General features: G+C 28.9%; 1 protein-coding gene across 1 annotated transcript in view; it reads right to left on the bottom strand.

Annotated features, from left to right (window-relative positions):
* Nrt (Neurotactin) overlaps nt 1-16,993 on the bottom strand; it is a 123,421-nt gene that overhangs the window by 20,395 nt on the left and 86,033 nt on the right. Inside the window, exons 4-8 of the mRNA XM_075356719.1 lie at nt 15,021-15,182; nt 12,979-13,152; nt 8,624-8,756; nt 4,602-4,737; nt 1,223-1,466 (exon numbers count right to left, since the gene is read on the bottom strand). Coding sequence (XP_075212834.1) covers nt 1,223-1,466; nt 4,602-4,737; nt 8,624-8,756; nt 12,979-13,152; nt 15,021-15,182 — 849 coding nt within the window. The remainder of the gene's footprint in view (nt 1-1,222; nt 1,467-4,601; nt 4,738-8,623; nt 8,757-12,978; nt 13,153-15,020; nt 15,183-16,993) is intronic.

Raw genomic sequence — 16,993 nt, 5'->3', positions numbered from 1 at the left:
TGCCTAAGGAAAATGTTGTTTTTTTGGTGCTATGTCTATATATAATCATGAATAATGTTTCTTTAATCAATGGATAATTATCTTTTAATAAATTAATTTTATTATTTTCTTTATGTCCATCTGAATAAAATTTAGTCAATACAAGTTCTTTTTTCCTATTTGTAGTCTTATTTTTCATCAATAAAATCAATTTAGAATTAATTTGCATCAGGGTAACCAACAATTTCAAGTGAAAAAGTATAAATAATACTATACTTGTTAAAAAAGAACTCTAGGATAAAATCAAATAGTTCAGCACTATCATTGCCAAAGCTTTGAAATATTATTGGGTATGCCTGTATGCTGTCTTCTTAACATTAACCTTTATTTTATTATTATCTTTTTATTATATTATTTATTATTATCTTTATTTTACATTTAAACTCTTTAAAATCCCAATTAAAAGTGTTTTTATTTTCACCTTTGTTTTAAAAATTCATCATCAAATTCCAAAACCAAAATTTTATCCGATACTCAAAAATCTTTTAACCTGAATCAAAAAAAATTAATTAAATACTTAAACATTTTTATTTGTTCAAAATTTCTCTACATTTATTCAAGATTACAATTTATTATGAACCATTAATTCTGAAGATTTGTTTTATTAAAAAAATGTATTTACCTATCCCAGGTCAAAATAACTGACCTTTCCTCCTCTATCCTTGTTTCTAAACTAACTGTTGTTACTATTAACCACATATCCCTTAGTATCCTTCTTCAGCAGTGAACACCAATACCTCTCACTCAAATTAGATCATACACAGATACCCTTGTTTATTCTGTGATACACATGATCTGACTCCAAGAGCTTCTTATAGAAATACTTTTTCAGTTGCTGATAATGCATCAACTTGCATGTGTCAGATTTAGGCCTAGACAAAGATATGGGAGCAAGAGAGTGAAGCATCTAAATGTTATTATCATAGTTACATAAAGATCTGTTGCCCAAAGTAACAATAACTGAAATGTAACTTACTCCATCATTTTTTTTTTTTTATAAATTAAACAAAAGATTATCCAACTCTCTCAAATTTAATAAAAAACGTAAAAATAATTAATTACACTGTTAAAGTTACATCAGTGGGAGAATACCTAATGGTAGATATTGTTATTACCATTATGCAAAGTACTGTTTACATTTTTACCTAAGATTATAACTTAATTAGTATAATATATCACTTACTGGGAGAGGATAAGTGTATCGAATGTGGGGTGTAATAACATCAAGTGTTAAACAGTTTTCAGACCCATTAGCAGAACCATTAGCAAATTTTTGCCAGCAAATAGGTGTTGAATTATGTGCTTTTAATGTTCCATTCCAGCATGTTTTTAAAGTCATTGGCTGTGGTGGTTTCCATCGTAAATCATTTTCTGGAGATAATGCATATGGAATTCCTCGAAAAATAAATACACTGTCTTCCAAAAGTCTAGATGTAAAAAAAATAATTATAATATTAAAAATAAGTTAATACATTCATTTAAAAAATAAAATAATCATTCTCCCATTTAAAATAGTACACTATTTTCATGATATGGAGTATAGTTTTAAATTTAAAATTAACTTCCAGTTATCTGTTCTGAAATGCCAAATTTTTTATAATGGTAAAAAAAATAAATCAATTAAAAATCTATAAATAGTTAGAAACTGCTAGATAAACAAATCAGAAAAAAGTATTAGTTGTTCAATATTTGCATTCTTGGCTATTTATTTATTTAATACTAGACTATTCATTTCTAAGCACTTTTCATAGGAAGAATCAAGGGTTTATTTTTAAATAATACACATAAAAATTTGCTGCCTGTAATTTTAGCCAGTCTAATACTGCCATTATCAATACCTCATTATCCTGAAAATGTTAATGTAAATGTTATCCTGAGAACCAAATCATTTGAAGTGAAGGAAAACAATGAAGTCACAAGGTAGGCTGTTATGGGCAATGAAAATTTCCCATAGGACATGCTGAATTTGTCCAGAGTAGACAACAGCGTATGAACAATAAATGTAGTGGTCAAAAAAATGCACATGCAAATTCCAAACTTTGATTTTAACGCATGTCAATAAAAAATTTCTAAGATCCATATCTTGTACACAGTTTATGATAGTCTAGTTTTCAATAATGATTCTGTACAATGAACTCTAAAAAAATCTGAACTTGTCATCAGGAAGAACTGCCAATTCCTAAAGTAGCAGTAATTGTAAAATGTTAGTTTTCTTGAATTAATTATGGTTGATAAATTTATAATAATATCAGCACTTTTAAGTGGCAGTTAGACAATAATTAAAACCCTTAATTTAATACTAATCATTTCTTTACTGGTTTCGAAATGCCACATAATGCTTTTATCTCTTTCATCCCTTTTTACTTGCTTGCTTGATTTAAATTTACTTGCTTGACAGAATCAAATGTCTGAAGACCAGGCCTACCTTAGCCTATTCATCATCAACATATGAACAGACTTTTTAAAAATCCCCTATCACTGCAATTCACTCCTTCATTCACAATTTAAGCATATAAATTTCACACTATTAATGATAAATTTCATAAGATTTAAGCTTTTTCATTGAGTAATTAAATTATAAACAAGCAAAAGTGACAGGTTTATTTATTGCTATATTCATTATTACAGCAAAGCACACAACAGGCTGTTGATAAAATAGCCTACATCTACTTAATGAACTACTGAATCTACTGTGCACAGTTTTATTTAATCATGTCAGTAATTTTTTATTAACATTCAACCCTTATTTTTAACATATCCTGATATCTAAATAATTATTCAAACTAAAACCAACTTTTCAATATTATATTATGAAATAGACTTCATTATTTTCCATTTTCTTCATTAGATAAACCAAAACCAAATAAGTAAACCAAAAAATGACCACTGCTAAAATTGAGCTGAAGGAGCTAAATGGTATGAAAATGACTATATGAAAAGTGATTTCGAAAATGAAGCTTTTTAAAAATTTATAATAAAATTTGTTGCTGATAATAAAAAATAAATATCATGAAAAATAAAGTCTCATTAAGTTTGTAGGAAGTTATATAAAACTAAAGTTTACTAGGTTGACAGTAACTTATGTTACTGTCAACCTAGTATTGTTAATCTTTCTGTCTGAGATTTTATAAGCTTGTGATGTAACACAACTACTTTTACTCATGAGTCTAGTGGTAAAATGTATTGATAAATGTATAATAATATCAGCATTTTTAAGTGCCAGTCAGGCAATAATTAAAACTCTTAATTTAAAAAAAAATCATTTCTTTACTGGTTTTAGAATGTCACGTAAGGCTTTATCCCTTCAATTTAAGTAATAAGAGTATGTGAGCACTCAGGAGTTAAAAGGTAATGAGGTTAATGAAGGACTTTACTAGATCTTATATTAGACATCTTAGTAGATACACAGCCAGGACAGAGCACTATCAGCAGAGAGACCCACAGCAGCGTGCAGGAAACATGAACAAGAAGGAAGAAAGATGCCCAAGACAGAGTTGCTTCTCTGTAGCTAATTACCCTGGTTAGCTTTTGACTCTGCCCTCCAGATGGTAAGCCAAATTGTTCATTTAAAAATCATCCAGGGTGAAGATTTCTGGGTTGGTACAACTGCTGCTTTAGCCATGCATGAGAACTCACAGACCAAACTGATCTTCTACATAGCCAACATATTAAGGCAGATGCCTGACTGCCTCAATTGTTATTGCTAACCCACCATTTAATTACAAAACATTCCTTTTTAGGGAAATCTAAATTCTCCTTACAAAATGATCCCTCCAGAGCCATCAATATTCATGGTACCTTATGTCACTCTCTAAACTTTTCTGTTTAGCCTCTGAAACAACCACAAGGTATTGATTCAGAGGATGATATGTATGATTGTAAATGAAGTGGTCTTGTACAGTCTCAGGTTGACCATTCCTGAGATGTATAGTTAATGAATCTTTTCAAAATGACCATAGAGTTGAAAATTCTTATTTTTTTATAATAATCTTTGCTTAAATAAAATTTAAAGAAAAGAAAAAATAAAGATTTTATCTAAAAACATCTATCAAATTTAACTGAATTGAAGAATCAATAAATTTACTGTAAATAAATAATAAACTAAAATTTGTTTGTAGATATACTTTTCACAGTGTACCTAGAAGTAGATTAGTGATTGTGATAATTTCTAAAAAAAAAAACTCCCTAAGAAGCAAAATGAACAACTTCAGGTTCCTTTTGTATTCAATGTGTTAAAATAACCAGTTATAATTTCTGGGTTATCAGCCCATTATTAATTAAATAATAATATAATGAAACGACCAGAATTTGTCAAGTATTCTTTTTTTTTGTCTTCAGTCATTTGACTGGTTTGATGCAGCTCTCCAAGATTCCCTATCTAGTGCTAGTCATTTCATTTCGGTATACTCCTTACATCCTACATCCCTAACAATTTGCTTTACATATTCCAAAAGTGGCCTGCCTACACAATTTTTTCCTTCTACCTGTCCTTCCAATATTAAAGCGACTATTCCAATAGTCGCTTCAAGTATTCTACAATATTAATTTTTATTGTTTCTTACCCTTCAACATATCCACAACTTGTGACAGTCTGAACATACTTTCCATCAATTACTGGAGCTGAAGGTAGAGGTCGAGGTCCCACAGCAGCCACAATAATTATAACAATTAATAGTACTACTAGTATAACTATCCCAGCTGAAAAATAATAAAAAAATAATAATTTTTTATCAACAATAAATAATAACAGTATTAATAATACACATATTCCTTGGACCACACTGCTGTCTGGCTGATTGGTAAATATTAATAACTACATGGTAGAAGTGTGTTTTATTTAAATACTCTTTCTAGCTCAACTATTATTGTAAAGTTTGCATATAATGGTTACTAATATGGATATAATAACAAGCTGGTGATCTTACCTGTGGATATATAATATCTCACCACAACTGCCTAGGTGTTATCTAATAGCTGCTAATTACTTCTTTAAATAATAGCTTTTAAATATAAAGCATCAAAGTTATATAAAGGTAATAATGTATGTTACATGTTATTTTATTAAAAGGTTATTTATATATATAAGTTTGATTCAATTCAATCATATTTCAGTTTGATTCAAAATTGCATGAAAATCTTTTGGGAGATGATACTATAGCCAAAAATAAGAAAAAAATTCATATAAACATAGGTCAAAAAAACAGTTTGTTAGCAAGTTTCAGCTCATGAAATATTTAGTCCTACTTTCTGCTCGCTCTGTGAAATTAGACCCTACTAAAATTCTTGGGGTACAAATGCGGGGGGGGGGGGATGAATTTGGTGGTTCCTTACAGTTGTTGATCTAAAAAATTGAATAAAAGTGGTCCCAGACCTCCTAGCTCACTTAGTTTTAAGAAAAAGAAGGTAACACAAAAACGTTTCATCGGAAAATACACATTTTTAGGTATGGAATAAAATAACTTAGTTAATTACCAATAACAAGATAAAATTTTCTAGTTAACTTTGTTGAGAATTTAATTCTGAAAAATTGATTTAAATGTTTATTAAATTAAACATAAATTTGAGAAGTTCAACTTTAATGAAAAACAAACACAAACTGGATTGGATAAGTGAAACGATTTTAAACAGAGTTGTTTACATACAAATGCTAAAAATTATAAAAATAAATTTGAAAGACATCCTTGTAAAACATATTAAACATTTTTATTTTTTCATAGGTTGGCAATAACAGCTGATCAACAGTTAAATTTAGTGTCTAGCATTTGAATATTCATTTGAGTGGTGTTTGTGCTGTTATTGAAACAATAATTATTGTGCCAGTCATTCACAATCGATGATACCACAAATTTGTTTTCATTTGGAGAGTTGATGGTCATGTTAATTTATGGTAAAATAAAAGTAAATAAAAATGGACTGACTGCTGTGCATGAATACTGGGAGAATTAGTCGAAGAGTACTGGATCATTAAACATATGAGGCTTTGGAGAGGTAGGTTCAAGAGACAGATATGCTTAAACCACAACGATTCAATGCTGGTTGTGAACATTTTGTGAGAAATACCATTGCTGAAGAAGCAATATTGAATGCAATACATGTATCTCTCTCCTCATGTTCCTCAAGGTTGTTACATCAATTTCAAGTTTTGTAATCAAAGTGTGGGGTGAATGTTACAGGAACAATTATAGCCATCCCATACAACCACGTATGTAGCAAGTGGAGGGCTAAGGAAGCTACAGCCCTTGCTGAAATTGTTGGGCGATGGTTACTGCAGCCCTCATAGCTCGCCAATTATTAGACTTTATCATTCAGGGGTTAAATCTAGTAAGTTGGGTAAAAAAAATCCATTTTTAGCATTTTACATTTTCATAATGTATAACTCAAAAATATTTTAATAAAATTTGAGATAAATTGGTATATAATCATCTCCCAAGTCATTAATTCCTTCCTATATAATTTAACCCGCTGTTACTCGACCCTGCAAGAGTAATGCTGTTATTTGATGTGTGAGTGCCACATTCACTTTTATTAGTTTGCTCACTCTGATGCAAACTAATAAAAATAATCAATTACTGGGATGTCCTGCAAGCCAGAAATGCAGCACTTGGTTTTCGCTTCAAACATATGCATAGGCAGCTAGACTGCATTCCAAGAATCTTCAAAAAGTTTTCAAGTTCTTTTGCCAGGTTCAGCTGTCCTGGAAAAATGAGTGAACTAAAAATCTTAGCAATGTATTATGATAATAAATGTTCTGAATCTGTACTTCAAGCGGAGTATCTTATTTGGTACGACGAGATAAAGTCATTAAATTTAAAATGCAATCTAGAAGTGACTGAAATATTGGATCACTACAATAAAGAATATTTGCCAAATATCCATTATCTCTTGCAAGTTTTAGTGATTCTTCCGGTAACAACATATACTAATGAACACAACAATGAAGAGTCAAAAATATTGCGTGTAACAAGTCAGTGGATGGAAGAAAGTTCATTACTTTCTTTTTCAGTGCATAGAGATATTACTGTTAATCCTGATGAAGTATTAGATATTATGGGGAGAAAGAAAAGTCGACGGATTAGCTTTCTAATAATTCATAACTTTTATTGAAGTGTAAATGTATGAGTATGAAGTATAAATGTGGATTATGAAAAAAATTATATACTAACAATTATGATTCTTATTTGCGTAGTAAATGTTGTATTAAATCTAAGCATGTTTTGTATTTTTCAAATGCAATAAAGTATAAAAATGCCTGATACAACACATGTACAAGAGTTATTACCACCTGATTCTGATAAATGGATGAAATTCTATCTGTGGTTAATTAGAAAATATGAACATCATCCCAACTTCCTAAGTAATATTCTAATTACCGATGAATCCTGTTTTTCAAGAAACAGTTGTAAATTATCAAAATACTCAGACTTGGGCAGAAGAAAAATACCATAAGACTGCTTCAAGTTATTTCCGACATACTTTTTCATTTAATGTGTGGTTTGCTTGGTGATAATCTCATAAGTCCAATATCCTTACCGCCAATGCTCAATGGAGAGTGATACTTACATTTTTTACAAATAAAGAGAAATCTTGAAAGATAATCTACTTGCAGGTAGAGTGCTGATGTGGATTATCAATGATGGCCCACCTGCTCACTACTGTCGTGACATGATGGATTATTTAGATAACACATTTAGTAAGCTATGGATTGGTTGAAATGGACCAATAAATGGCCACCTCAATCTCCTGATCTCACACCAGCTGACTTTTTCTTTTGAGGTTGGTCTAGTGGTTAGTCTATTCCGCTCATATTGGCACATGAGAAGAATTGAGACATTGTGTAATAGAAGCTAGAGCTACTATTTGGAATAATAATGATGCTATTAGACATGCCCAGCTAGCATGGATTCACCGGGTTGCACTATGCATTAAACAGAATAGTGGCACAATGAGCAGCTGCTTTGAAGAAATATTTGCAGCTTTATCAAGTAACAATTTTGATATTTAATCATTTTTAGAAAAGTATCTGATTTTTATTTTTTTAAATTTATTTTTTATTCATTTCTTTCTGTTACTGATATGTTTTCATTTAGATTATGTTTTTCAAACATAGATGAAAATTGTTCTGTTTAAAACCGTGTTTAAAATTAAACTTCTGTTTAATTTTAAACAGAAGTTTAACCAACTATTTTTTTAGGTTAAAATAGTTTGGCCAAACCATAATATAATATTTCTCCTTATGTTATGATATAATAAGGTGGATCTCTATAGTTAGCTAGAAGAGGTTAAACATAAAATTATAGTTATTAAAAGACTATGCACAATGAAATGGTTGACATTCACCATACTTAGTAATTACAACTGAAGAACGCATAATTTACTATCTAACGTATACCGATTTTTTTTTTTAATACCTCATTTTTTAATAGCACTTGGGGTAAATAATGATGAAAAAAAGGCAAAATCTGAATGGCAAATCAAACTCAAGACTTATAACTCTACCAACTGAACTACCAAAAGCAGTTATAAACTGAATTATACTCTTTAAACAAATTTTACTTTTTATAACCAAGTCAAATTATTTTCTTACCAGCTGCACCCATGAGCTGATGGTCTTTAAAATGAGACCTGAATCTTGATTTCTGGAAACATTCAGGCAAACTCCACTTTGAAGATTCTTCATCATCCAGATCAGACTTTTCAGGATCTGATACAAGTTTTTCCTAGAATGAGAATTGATTTTAGTGTACTAGTCATAATGTACACAACACATATTCATTCATTATACTAAACAAAAAAAAACAAATTATTTATCATTTTGACATTATTTTAACTATGGTTTTTATTTTTTAAATGGGTGTAAGCAAAAATATGTAATTACAATTTTAAATGATGAACAGACAATGAAACATCTGAAAATGTCATACACAAAAAGCATGCTGTCTTCTGTCACTGCACTATAACAAGCTCTTTTTTGTTCAGATTTCTAACTTTTCTAAAGCAAGAAAATTGGTTTATTTAACTATGACAGCATCATTGGGAATTATCCCTACTTTATGCCATTAAATTTCTACAATTCTATGTTGCAGGTGATTTTTAATTGCTATGTTGAAAGAGTCTGCTATGTATCTACATAGCAGACAGAGCCTACATATATTCTTTTTGAGAATTTCCTTCTGTAAAAGTCATCATCATAATTTTTCATTTTTACTCTGAGATTATACTATTTCAAAGACTGAAAAATAAAGTCTCAGCCTCAGTCTGAGTATTCCTGAGTCATTAATGAAGTTTAACATCCAAAGAACATTTGTAAAATAAAACAAACAAAATAAGTGAAAATAAAACTAAACTTTTAACTGAACTGTTTTATAACCAATTAAACAGAAATTATGAAAATTTTCAAATCAAGACTACAGCTATGTTCAATAAAATTTGGAATCTATCAGAACCAAAAATCTTATATTTTTTAAAAATGTTTAGTAGATTTTCTATTTTGAGACCTTCCAAGTGTTCTGTCTGTATTTGATTTTTTTTTGTTTGATGTTAATTTTAAGTGCAATGGTTGAAGAAACAGCTTACAAGTAATTGTGCCATGTTTGTATGAATTCTTATATATTTCTAAAATAAACATACATCATCATTTCACTTTTTTCCCCAGTATGTACAATAACCTTTAATTATGTAGTCAGTAATATATTGATATATAGAAGCCAGTTCTTCGTGCCAGTTAAATTTATTTAGTTTTCTTACTCTATGTTTCCTTGTATTTTATAAGTAATTTGTAAAAAAATGAACTTAGCTTTGTCCTGCAATTGTTTCATGAAATATAACATGCTTTCCAAATTTAAATCTATGATTTGGGTTAATCTGATTTTGTGACAGTAGAAGAAATGGAAGTATAACTCATCAAAGTTTAAAAAGCTCAATTGAAAAGCTCATCAATTGAAAAAATCCTCAATCACAGCTGTGGTTGAGGATGGATTGCTGGACCAGCAGGAATATAAGGAGCATGTCAACACAAACACATGCTACTTGCCACAGGTAAGTACACTCCCATTGCAAATATATTTGTTTCCCTTTATTACCAACCTTAATGATATTTTATTTATATATTTATTTTAGATACAATTTTTTAATATTTCTATTTTCTTAATTTTTTTCACTTCATTTATTATTTTTTTTTTTTTTAGATTTTGAAACTTTAATTTCTTTATTTAATAAAAAGAAAAAGTAGGAAGGATGAAGTTTCTTTAATTTATTGACTCCATACCATCTATGTTTCATATCATCATTGTCTAATAGCTTATCAGCATTAATCATCACTGCTTTTGCTATCAATATTAGCTATTTTTAACCTTTCGGTCTTCATGTTTATATAACTCTACCTGTGTCATAAAAATACTGTTTTATTTTTAAGGAATTTTTGCAGCACTGCTTCTGTTATTCAGTCATCTGCTCAGTAAGTTTTCTCAAGCATTTTTTTTTTTATCATATTTTGCCTCTTGACCTATCTTATTACATTGTGACCAAAATGCTCCATTATTTTGTTGAAGTAATACTCTTCAGTGTGAAGCTTGTTTAATGACACTAATTTATACAGTTCAATTTTTAACATATCTCTTGAGTAAGTAATATGTCTGCTTTGTAGCCATTTTAACAGTTAATCTTTTCTAGAATTGAATTTGGCATTCTTGAGTAATTTTACATTATGATAGTGAGCATTGCCAATTACCAAAACTAATCAAGATGGAAGGAATGGAATTAATCTTTTCCATCCATTCTTTATTGTTTTCAGCATTCATATTCTTCTTGCTTGCTTAAAAAAATCAAAAGTGCATTTGGAATTTCTTCTGCAGCACAGTTGGCGTACATCAATATCATCATTATTCCAGCTGTAACTTTTTATGTGTTAAATGAATATGTAACTCATTTGAAATAAAAAGTCTTCCTTCCCATATGTAAACTTTCATCTGTTTCAATTTATTTAATTTTAAATCTTATCAAATATATCTACCAAATGTTTCCTTTTATTTTCTATCTTTCTACAAGCTAAAACCCTTACTCTTCAGAATTTTTCTATAAGTTTTGTGCGTGCAATTTATCAGTAGTTATGGCTGTTCTGTTTTAAAACTTTTAATAACCTGTTTCAATGTTTTATTTCATATATGAAAATTGTATACAATATTAATTAACACACATATTTGAAAGTTATCAGTGTTAACTTTCTTCAATGAATAGACATTCTGGGTATAATTCTTTTATGAGATTTTCTGGACAAAGAGAAATTTTAATTTTCGCCCACTTTATTTGATTCTGTTATTACTTCTACACCATAAAGGTTGACATATCAAAAAGATCAGCTATACGAGCTCAAATTTCTGAACATAATATTCTTGATTTTTTCAGTTACTTTTTTTAGACATCCTTTATACCATTATGTTTCACTATCCTGTTAGCAGTGTAAACATTTCTTCAGATATCCAAAGTAGAACTACTATGCATCTATTATGTTTCTAAACTAATATAATTAATAAATAATATATCCAACTTAAATCTCAGAATTCAACTTTAAACCTCATGTATTTAATTTAGGTTTTGGTAACTTTTTTCAAGAATCATACAAAATTTACCAAGTGTATTCCCTCTTTTGAAACAGAATTCTCTATTTTTATTCTCACAAACAGGAACTTGGTAATTAAGGCCCAAAACATTTATTTCACATGAACAAGTTTTTTTAATATTTTTAAATTATACTTTTTCATTAGCAGGGTATTTTTTATTTCTGAAAAAAACTAGAACCTTGGTAAGTTCTGAACAATTTGTTATAAATATCACGAATTTAATTGTCATATATAGAAACTGTAAGTTATATTACTATAAAAAATCGTATTTAGTTGTTTATCTGTATTGACAGAGAGATTGGAAAAGATAGCTGTGCTTGAAATGTACTTCAACCACTATGGCTATTGTGAAACCATGCTACAGGAAAGATCCCCGTGTCACTCTATAGATCTTAGCATCCTCAGCATGAAGGTACCGTGAACACTCAGATCTCTACCCAAAAAACCAACAATGGGGAAGAAGGAACCAAAGTTAAGAAAAATAGGTTGAGGGGTGAGGAAGGGTTAAAGGTTCTTGTAAGTTCTCATTTTAACCTGCAAATAGCCATTATAGAGCTTCAAGGGCTGGCCAATTATTTTTCCTGTTTACAATATTAAATAATCTCCACTGAGGATCTGAGTAAATGAACAGTTTATATTTCTGTTAGATGTTTTCAAACAAACAATACTTTGATTTGTACTAATCTTAAATTGCTCTTAAATTGCCCTTTCCATCTCGAAAGAACTCTAGTATGAGATAAACAACACTACCCAGGAAAAAGCTCAATGCTTCTTCAAGGCAGCAAATTTTCATCCTATTCATTTGAGACAGGGGAATTTTTATTAATGTGGGAGCAACAGTTTATTGATTAATGATTTTACATCGATAACCTTAAATATATAATGCATTAATTGTAACTGCTTTTTCTCTAGAAATTAAAGAGCAATTTAAGATTAGTACAAATCAAAGTATTGTTTGTTTGAAAACATCTAACAGAAATATAAACTGTTCATTCACTCAGATCCTCAGTAGAGATTATTTAATAATGTAAACAGGAAAAATAATTGGCCAGCCCTTGAAGCTCTATAATGGCTATTTGCAGGTTAAAATGAGAACTTACAAGAACCTTTATATTATAATCAACAAGGATTACATGTTAGTTACCAAAGTAAAATAATCAGTTCTGCTACAGTGTCTCATTATTGAATAACTGATAAGAATGTTTGTTTAATATGTAAAGTATAATGTATTTCAGTACTAGAAAGTAAGATAAGATTATAGAATAGTTATGACTAATGATTTTATTTAGTTAAATAAATGTTATTTATGTGTTAATATTTTTACATCTGTTGGGATGTCCAGTTTTACTGTCTCTAATCCTGCTTCATCTCTCTTGTCTTCATCTGTTTTATGATGAGAACCATTGCTATCATCTAATGTTTCCATAGATGCCAATCCTGCTGGACCTCCTCCTCCACCTCCTCCTCCACCATCTGTTCCTTCTTCAAAATCTTGTTCCTACAAAAGAAAAAAAAATTAATATATTATTCCCTTATAATAAACACAATATTTCTGTTCCATAACAGCAGGTCAGGGGATTTCTGATAGTGTTCACACAAGGTATGGCAGAAAAGTAATGAGACTGATTTTTTTTTCAAAAATTGTTTTCTATTTGAGCTGTAATTTTTTTCTTTTAAATATTTATAAAATATTTTTCTTAATATAAGGTGGAATATATTTCTGGATGTACACAATAATAGAAATAATATGTGAGAAATACAAGAGGATAGTTTAATCTATCTCATCTCCACATTAAAATAAATGCATACATGTCGCATGTATTTTAATGCAGGTCGTAGTAATACATTTAGTATATACTTTTTTTACTCTCTAAGATTGCAGGTAAAGTTCCATATACCTATTCCCACCAATACAAGTTAGGAGAACAACTCACTATACATCACGCAACATTATTTTTGTGTGTTTCAATGCAATGCACTTGGTATGGTTTTATACAGAAAAATATAGTTTTTTATATCTAAATTTAATTAATTTATTTTGAGCAGTTAAAAATACATAAAAAATATTTTCTGTTAAAACATATTCTTTCAAACACCAAAAATAAAATTATAACTTGACAAAAAATTAATAATTCTAATAATAAATAATTTTAAATTTTAATATCATGGTGAACTAACTATTTACTCATATCATTAATTAATAGAAATGACATCATGAAAGCATACAGTCATTATCTGTAAAAGATGAGTAATAAAATTATCTTCTAATATGATAAATTCAGGTTAACTAAAACATTATTTCTGTAATATATAGATATGTATTTTTATATAGAAGCAAGTATTACTGGCTTGGTTGATTATACAGTCTCAGAATTAAAATTATTATATACACACAAACATTTGATGTATATTAAACAACACGCATACAAAAAATTCATGAATTGTGAATACTACCAATTTACTAAACAGATAAAATACATAAGAACCTATAAATGATTTACAGACTATAACAAAAATGCATTTTGTTTATTCGTAATAATGATTTAGATTAAAAATACTCTGTCAACATCTGAAACAAATAATTATGTTTAAGGGAACAACTTTGTATTGTTTATACTAAGGTTTGGAATCTAACTTGTCAAGTTTACTCTATAATTTTTCACCAGCAGGGTTCCTGCAACCTCTATTTTTTTTTTTAAACAAAGTATCTATTAAGTGTTTAACATAACTGACAAATTCATCATTATTAGTTAAATACTAGCTTTAGGTTTGATAAGTTGAAATTCTGTAAACGGTCATTGTAAGTCATTCTGGTATTTTATAAAATTACACATGAGGCATGGGACATCAAAATAGATATGCCAGAATGATGTTCCAGCATGTTTGGTAAAATATTGATTGCCCTTATTAAACCGTTATAAGTTGCAAGAAATACTATCCATGACTAATATTTAAAAATGTATTCTGTGTAAATACAATGTCTTCCCTCGCCTTCTATTTATATATGAACTTCAAATAGTGTATTTACAGATGTTTTAAATGATCAATATACACTAAATGGTTTCTCTGTCATTTGAAAATGAGAAAAATTAAAAATAGGTATTGTATATAATACTACCAATGAAGTATCTGCATAACAGGTCCAAAAATATCTTCTGAAAGGACATTTTCATGCCTATCTAAAAGTATACAAAATTTTTTTCAAAGATTAAGTATGTATAATGAAATAATTATATGAACAAACATAAACTACATTAATATTACGACTGTAATTACATTATATGCATATAGACATAGACTGAAATACCCCCAAACAAATTATTAAATATGATAAACAAAAAAGTAAACAGAAATATTTATACACACCTTTGTAGACCTCAGCTTCCTAGGAATAACATTTACAAGAGGCAGTTTGATGGCATTGATCAGTCCTTTAGTTCTACCACCCTCTCCATCTGTTTCTTTACCTGCTGAATCAACTGGGCTTGTCATAGGTTCTAAATCAGTCTTATCTTCATTACTTTCACCCTAAAAATTTGAATACTTCTTAAATAAACATACAACATGCACAAACAACAGATAATAATTATTAAGAAAAAAAAGAATGTTAAAAATTCTCTCTCTTTATAATCACTAGTGTCCATTACTGGCACAGTAATTTTAACTAAACAATAAGATTGTGAATTGTATACACCAATAAATAAAAACTAAGTATTTATTTTTAAATTACAAGCTGTTTCTTATGAAAAATGTTAACGCTTACGTATAATTGCTGTAAATGTAAATCAGTGCCTACAATATTTCTGCACAGGCTATGTTATGGTTAGTTTTAGATGAAATGGAGGGGATAATGTATTATATATAATTGTAAGATCATAATACACACATGGCACTCCTGTATCTGTGTTGCCATCTTAGATTAATTGTATTAAGCAAGTATACATACCGATTTTTTGTTCATTATTTGTACAGTATTGTACATATAGTAAACTTTCTTTGTTTTAAAGTTATTTGTTATCTTGTAGAACAATATATTTTAAATAATTATCACATTTACAGTCAAATCACCTCCTAAATATACAGATTTGTAATTAAGGTGGATAACTGATAATGCTTTTTTAATTGTATCGTTTAATAGGTTTTTATAATAATATATTAATTAATATTAAAAGTAAATGTAATGGTTATAAGAGGCCTGAAATGATGATTAATATTATTATTATTAATATCAGATCAAACCCTAGTTGTATACTATAAAAAGGAAATAATAGAAGATATCCATATATTTTTTTATTGCAGTGAAGTCACACATCATTACCAAGTAACTGATATTGATATAGAAACATCTTATAATAAATGTAACTGTATTATGTAAGTAATTAAAAAATAAGAAAAGACTTTCCAAAATTGTTACAAAGAAAAAAATAACCTGAAAAATCAATTACATATTATTGTTTAACTAATTAAACAATAACATTATTTGAATATTGTTGTTATGAATTTAATTATAATAATAGTCTGGAAAGCCTTGACTGCAGTTATAAATTCAATCGATAGTTTAAAGGCAGTTGAAGAGTAAGCGGTTTACAAAAAATTAAAATAATAAAGGTAGGTTTTGTCTGAGCAAAGTTGTAAACTGCATTCGTTAGGACCTGCTGGTTCTGTGAACATGTGATATTTCTCAGAGTAACATTTTGGAGATAAGAGAATGTGAAACAAGGATAAATACTAGTCATAATTACTTTAGTGTGCAAATTAATCCAAAAAGTGTGAATTTTTTATTTATTTCTCTAAGTTGACTGTGTAATGTGAGGTTATTATTCTTTGATTATTTAGCAGTTTTCATGTTATAAATAGTGTTTTGTGAAAGTTTATTTAATTTAAAAAAAAAAAATCATATTTTCTTAGCTTTTGTTCTATGTGACTTAAATATATAATAATGAACATAACTCCAAGAAAGCATTCAAAAACTGTTTCTCTTTCTGAGCAACAAATAGCTTCTGAATGTCATGTTGGACTACAGACAGTGAATACTATTTTAAAACAATTTAAAGAAACTGGTTCCTTTTCATCTCAAAGGAAAGGCAATTACAGCAGTAACATAAGAACTACTCCAACACAGGAACCGTTATTAGTGAGAAAAAGTAAATGTGATGCAAACTTATCTGCTGTAGACTTAAATAAAAAATTAGCAGCCTGTGGAACAGATTTACACATGACAATTGCTAAACGCTGATTTCTTGCAGCTGGATGGAAAGCTTGTCAGCCAGTTAAAAAGCAGCTTTCAACACCAGCAATGTGCAAAAAAAGGCTCTTGTGGGCCAAAACACATGCTAACT

This window comes from Lycorma delicatula, chromosome 2 (assembly GCF_047948215.1).
Source record: "Lycorma delicatula isolate Av1 chromosome 2, ASM4794821v1, whole genome shotgun sequence".
NCBI classification, from domain to species: Eukaryota; Metazoa; Arthropoda; class Insecta; order Hemiptera; family Fulgoridae; genus Lycorma; species Lycorma delicatula.
This window is presented reverse-complemented; position numbering and strand designations above follow the sequence as displayed.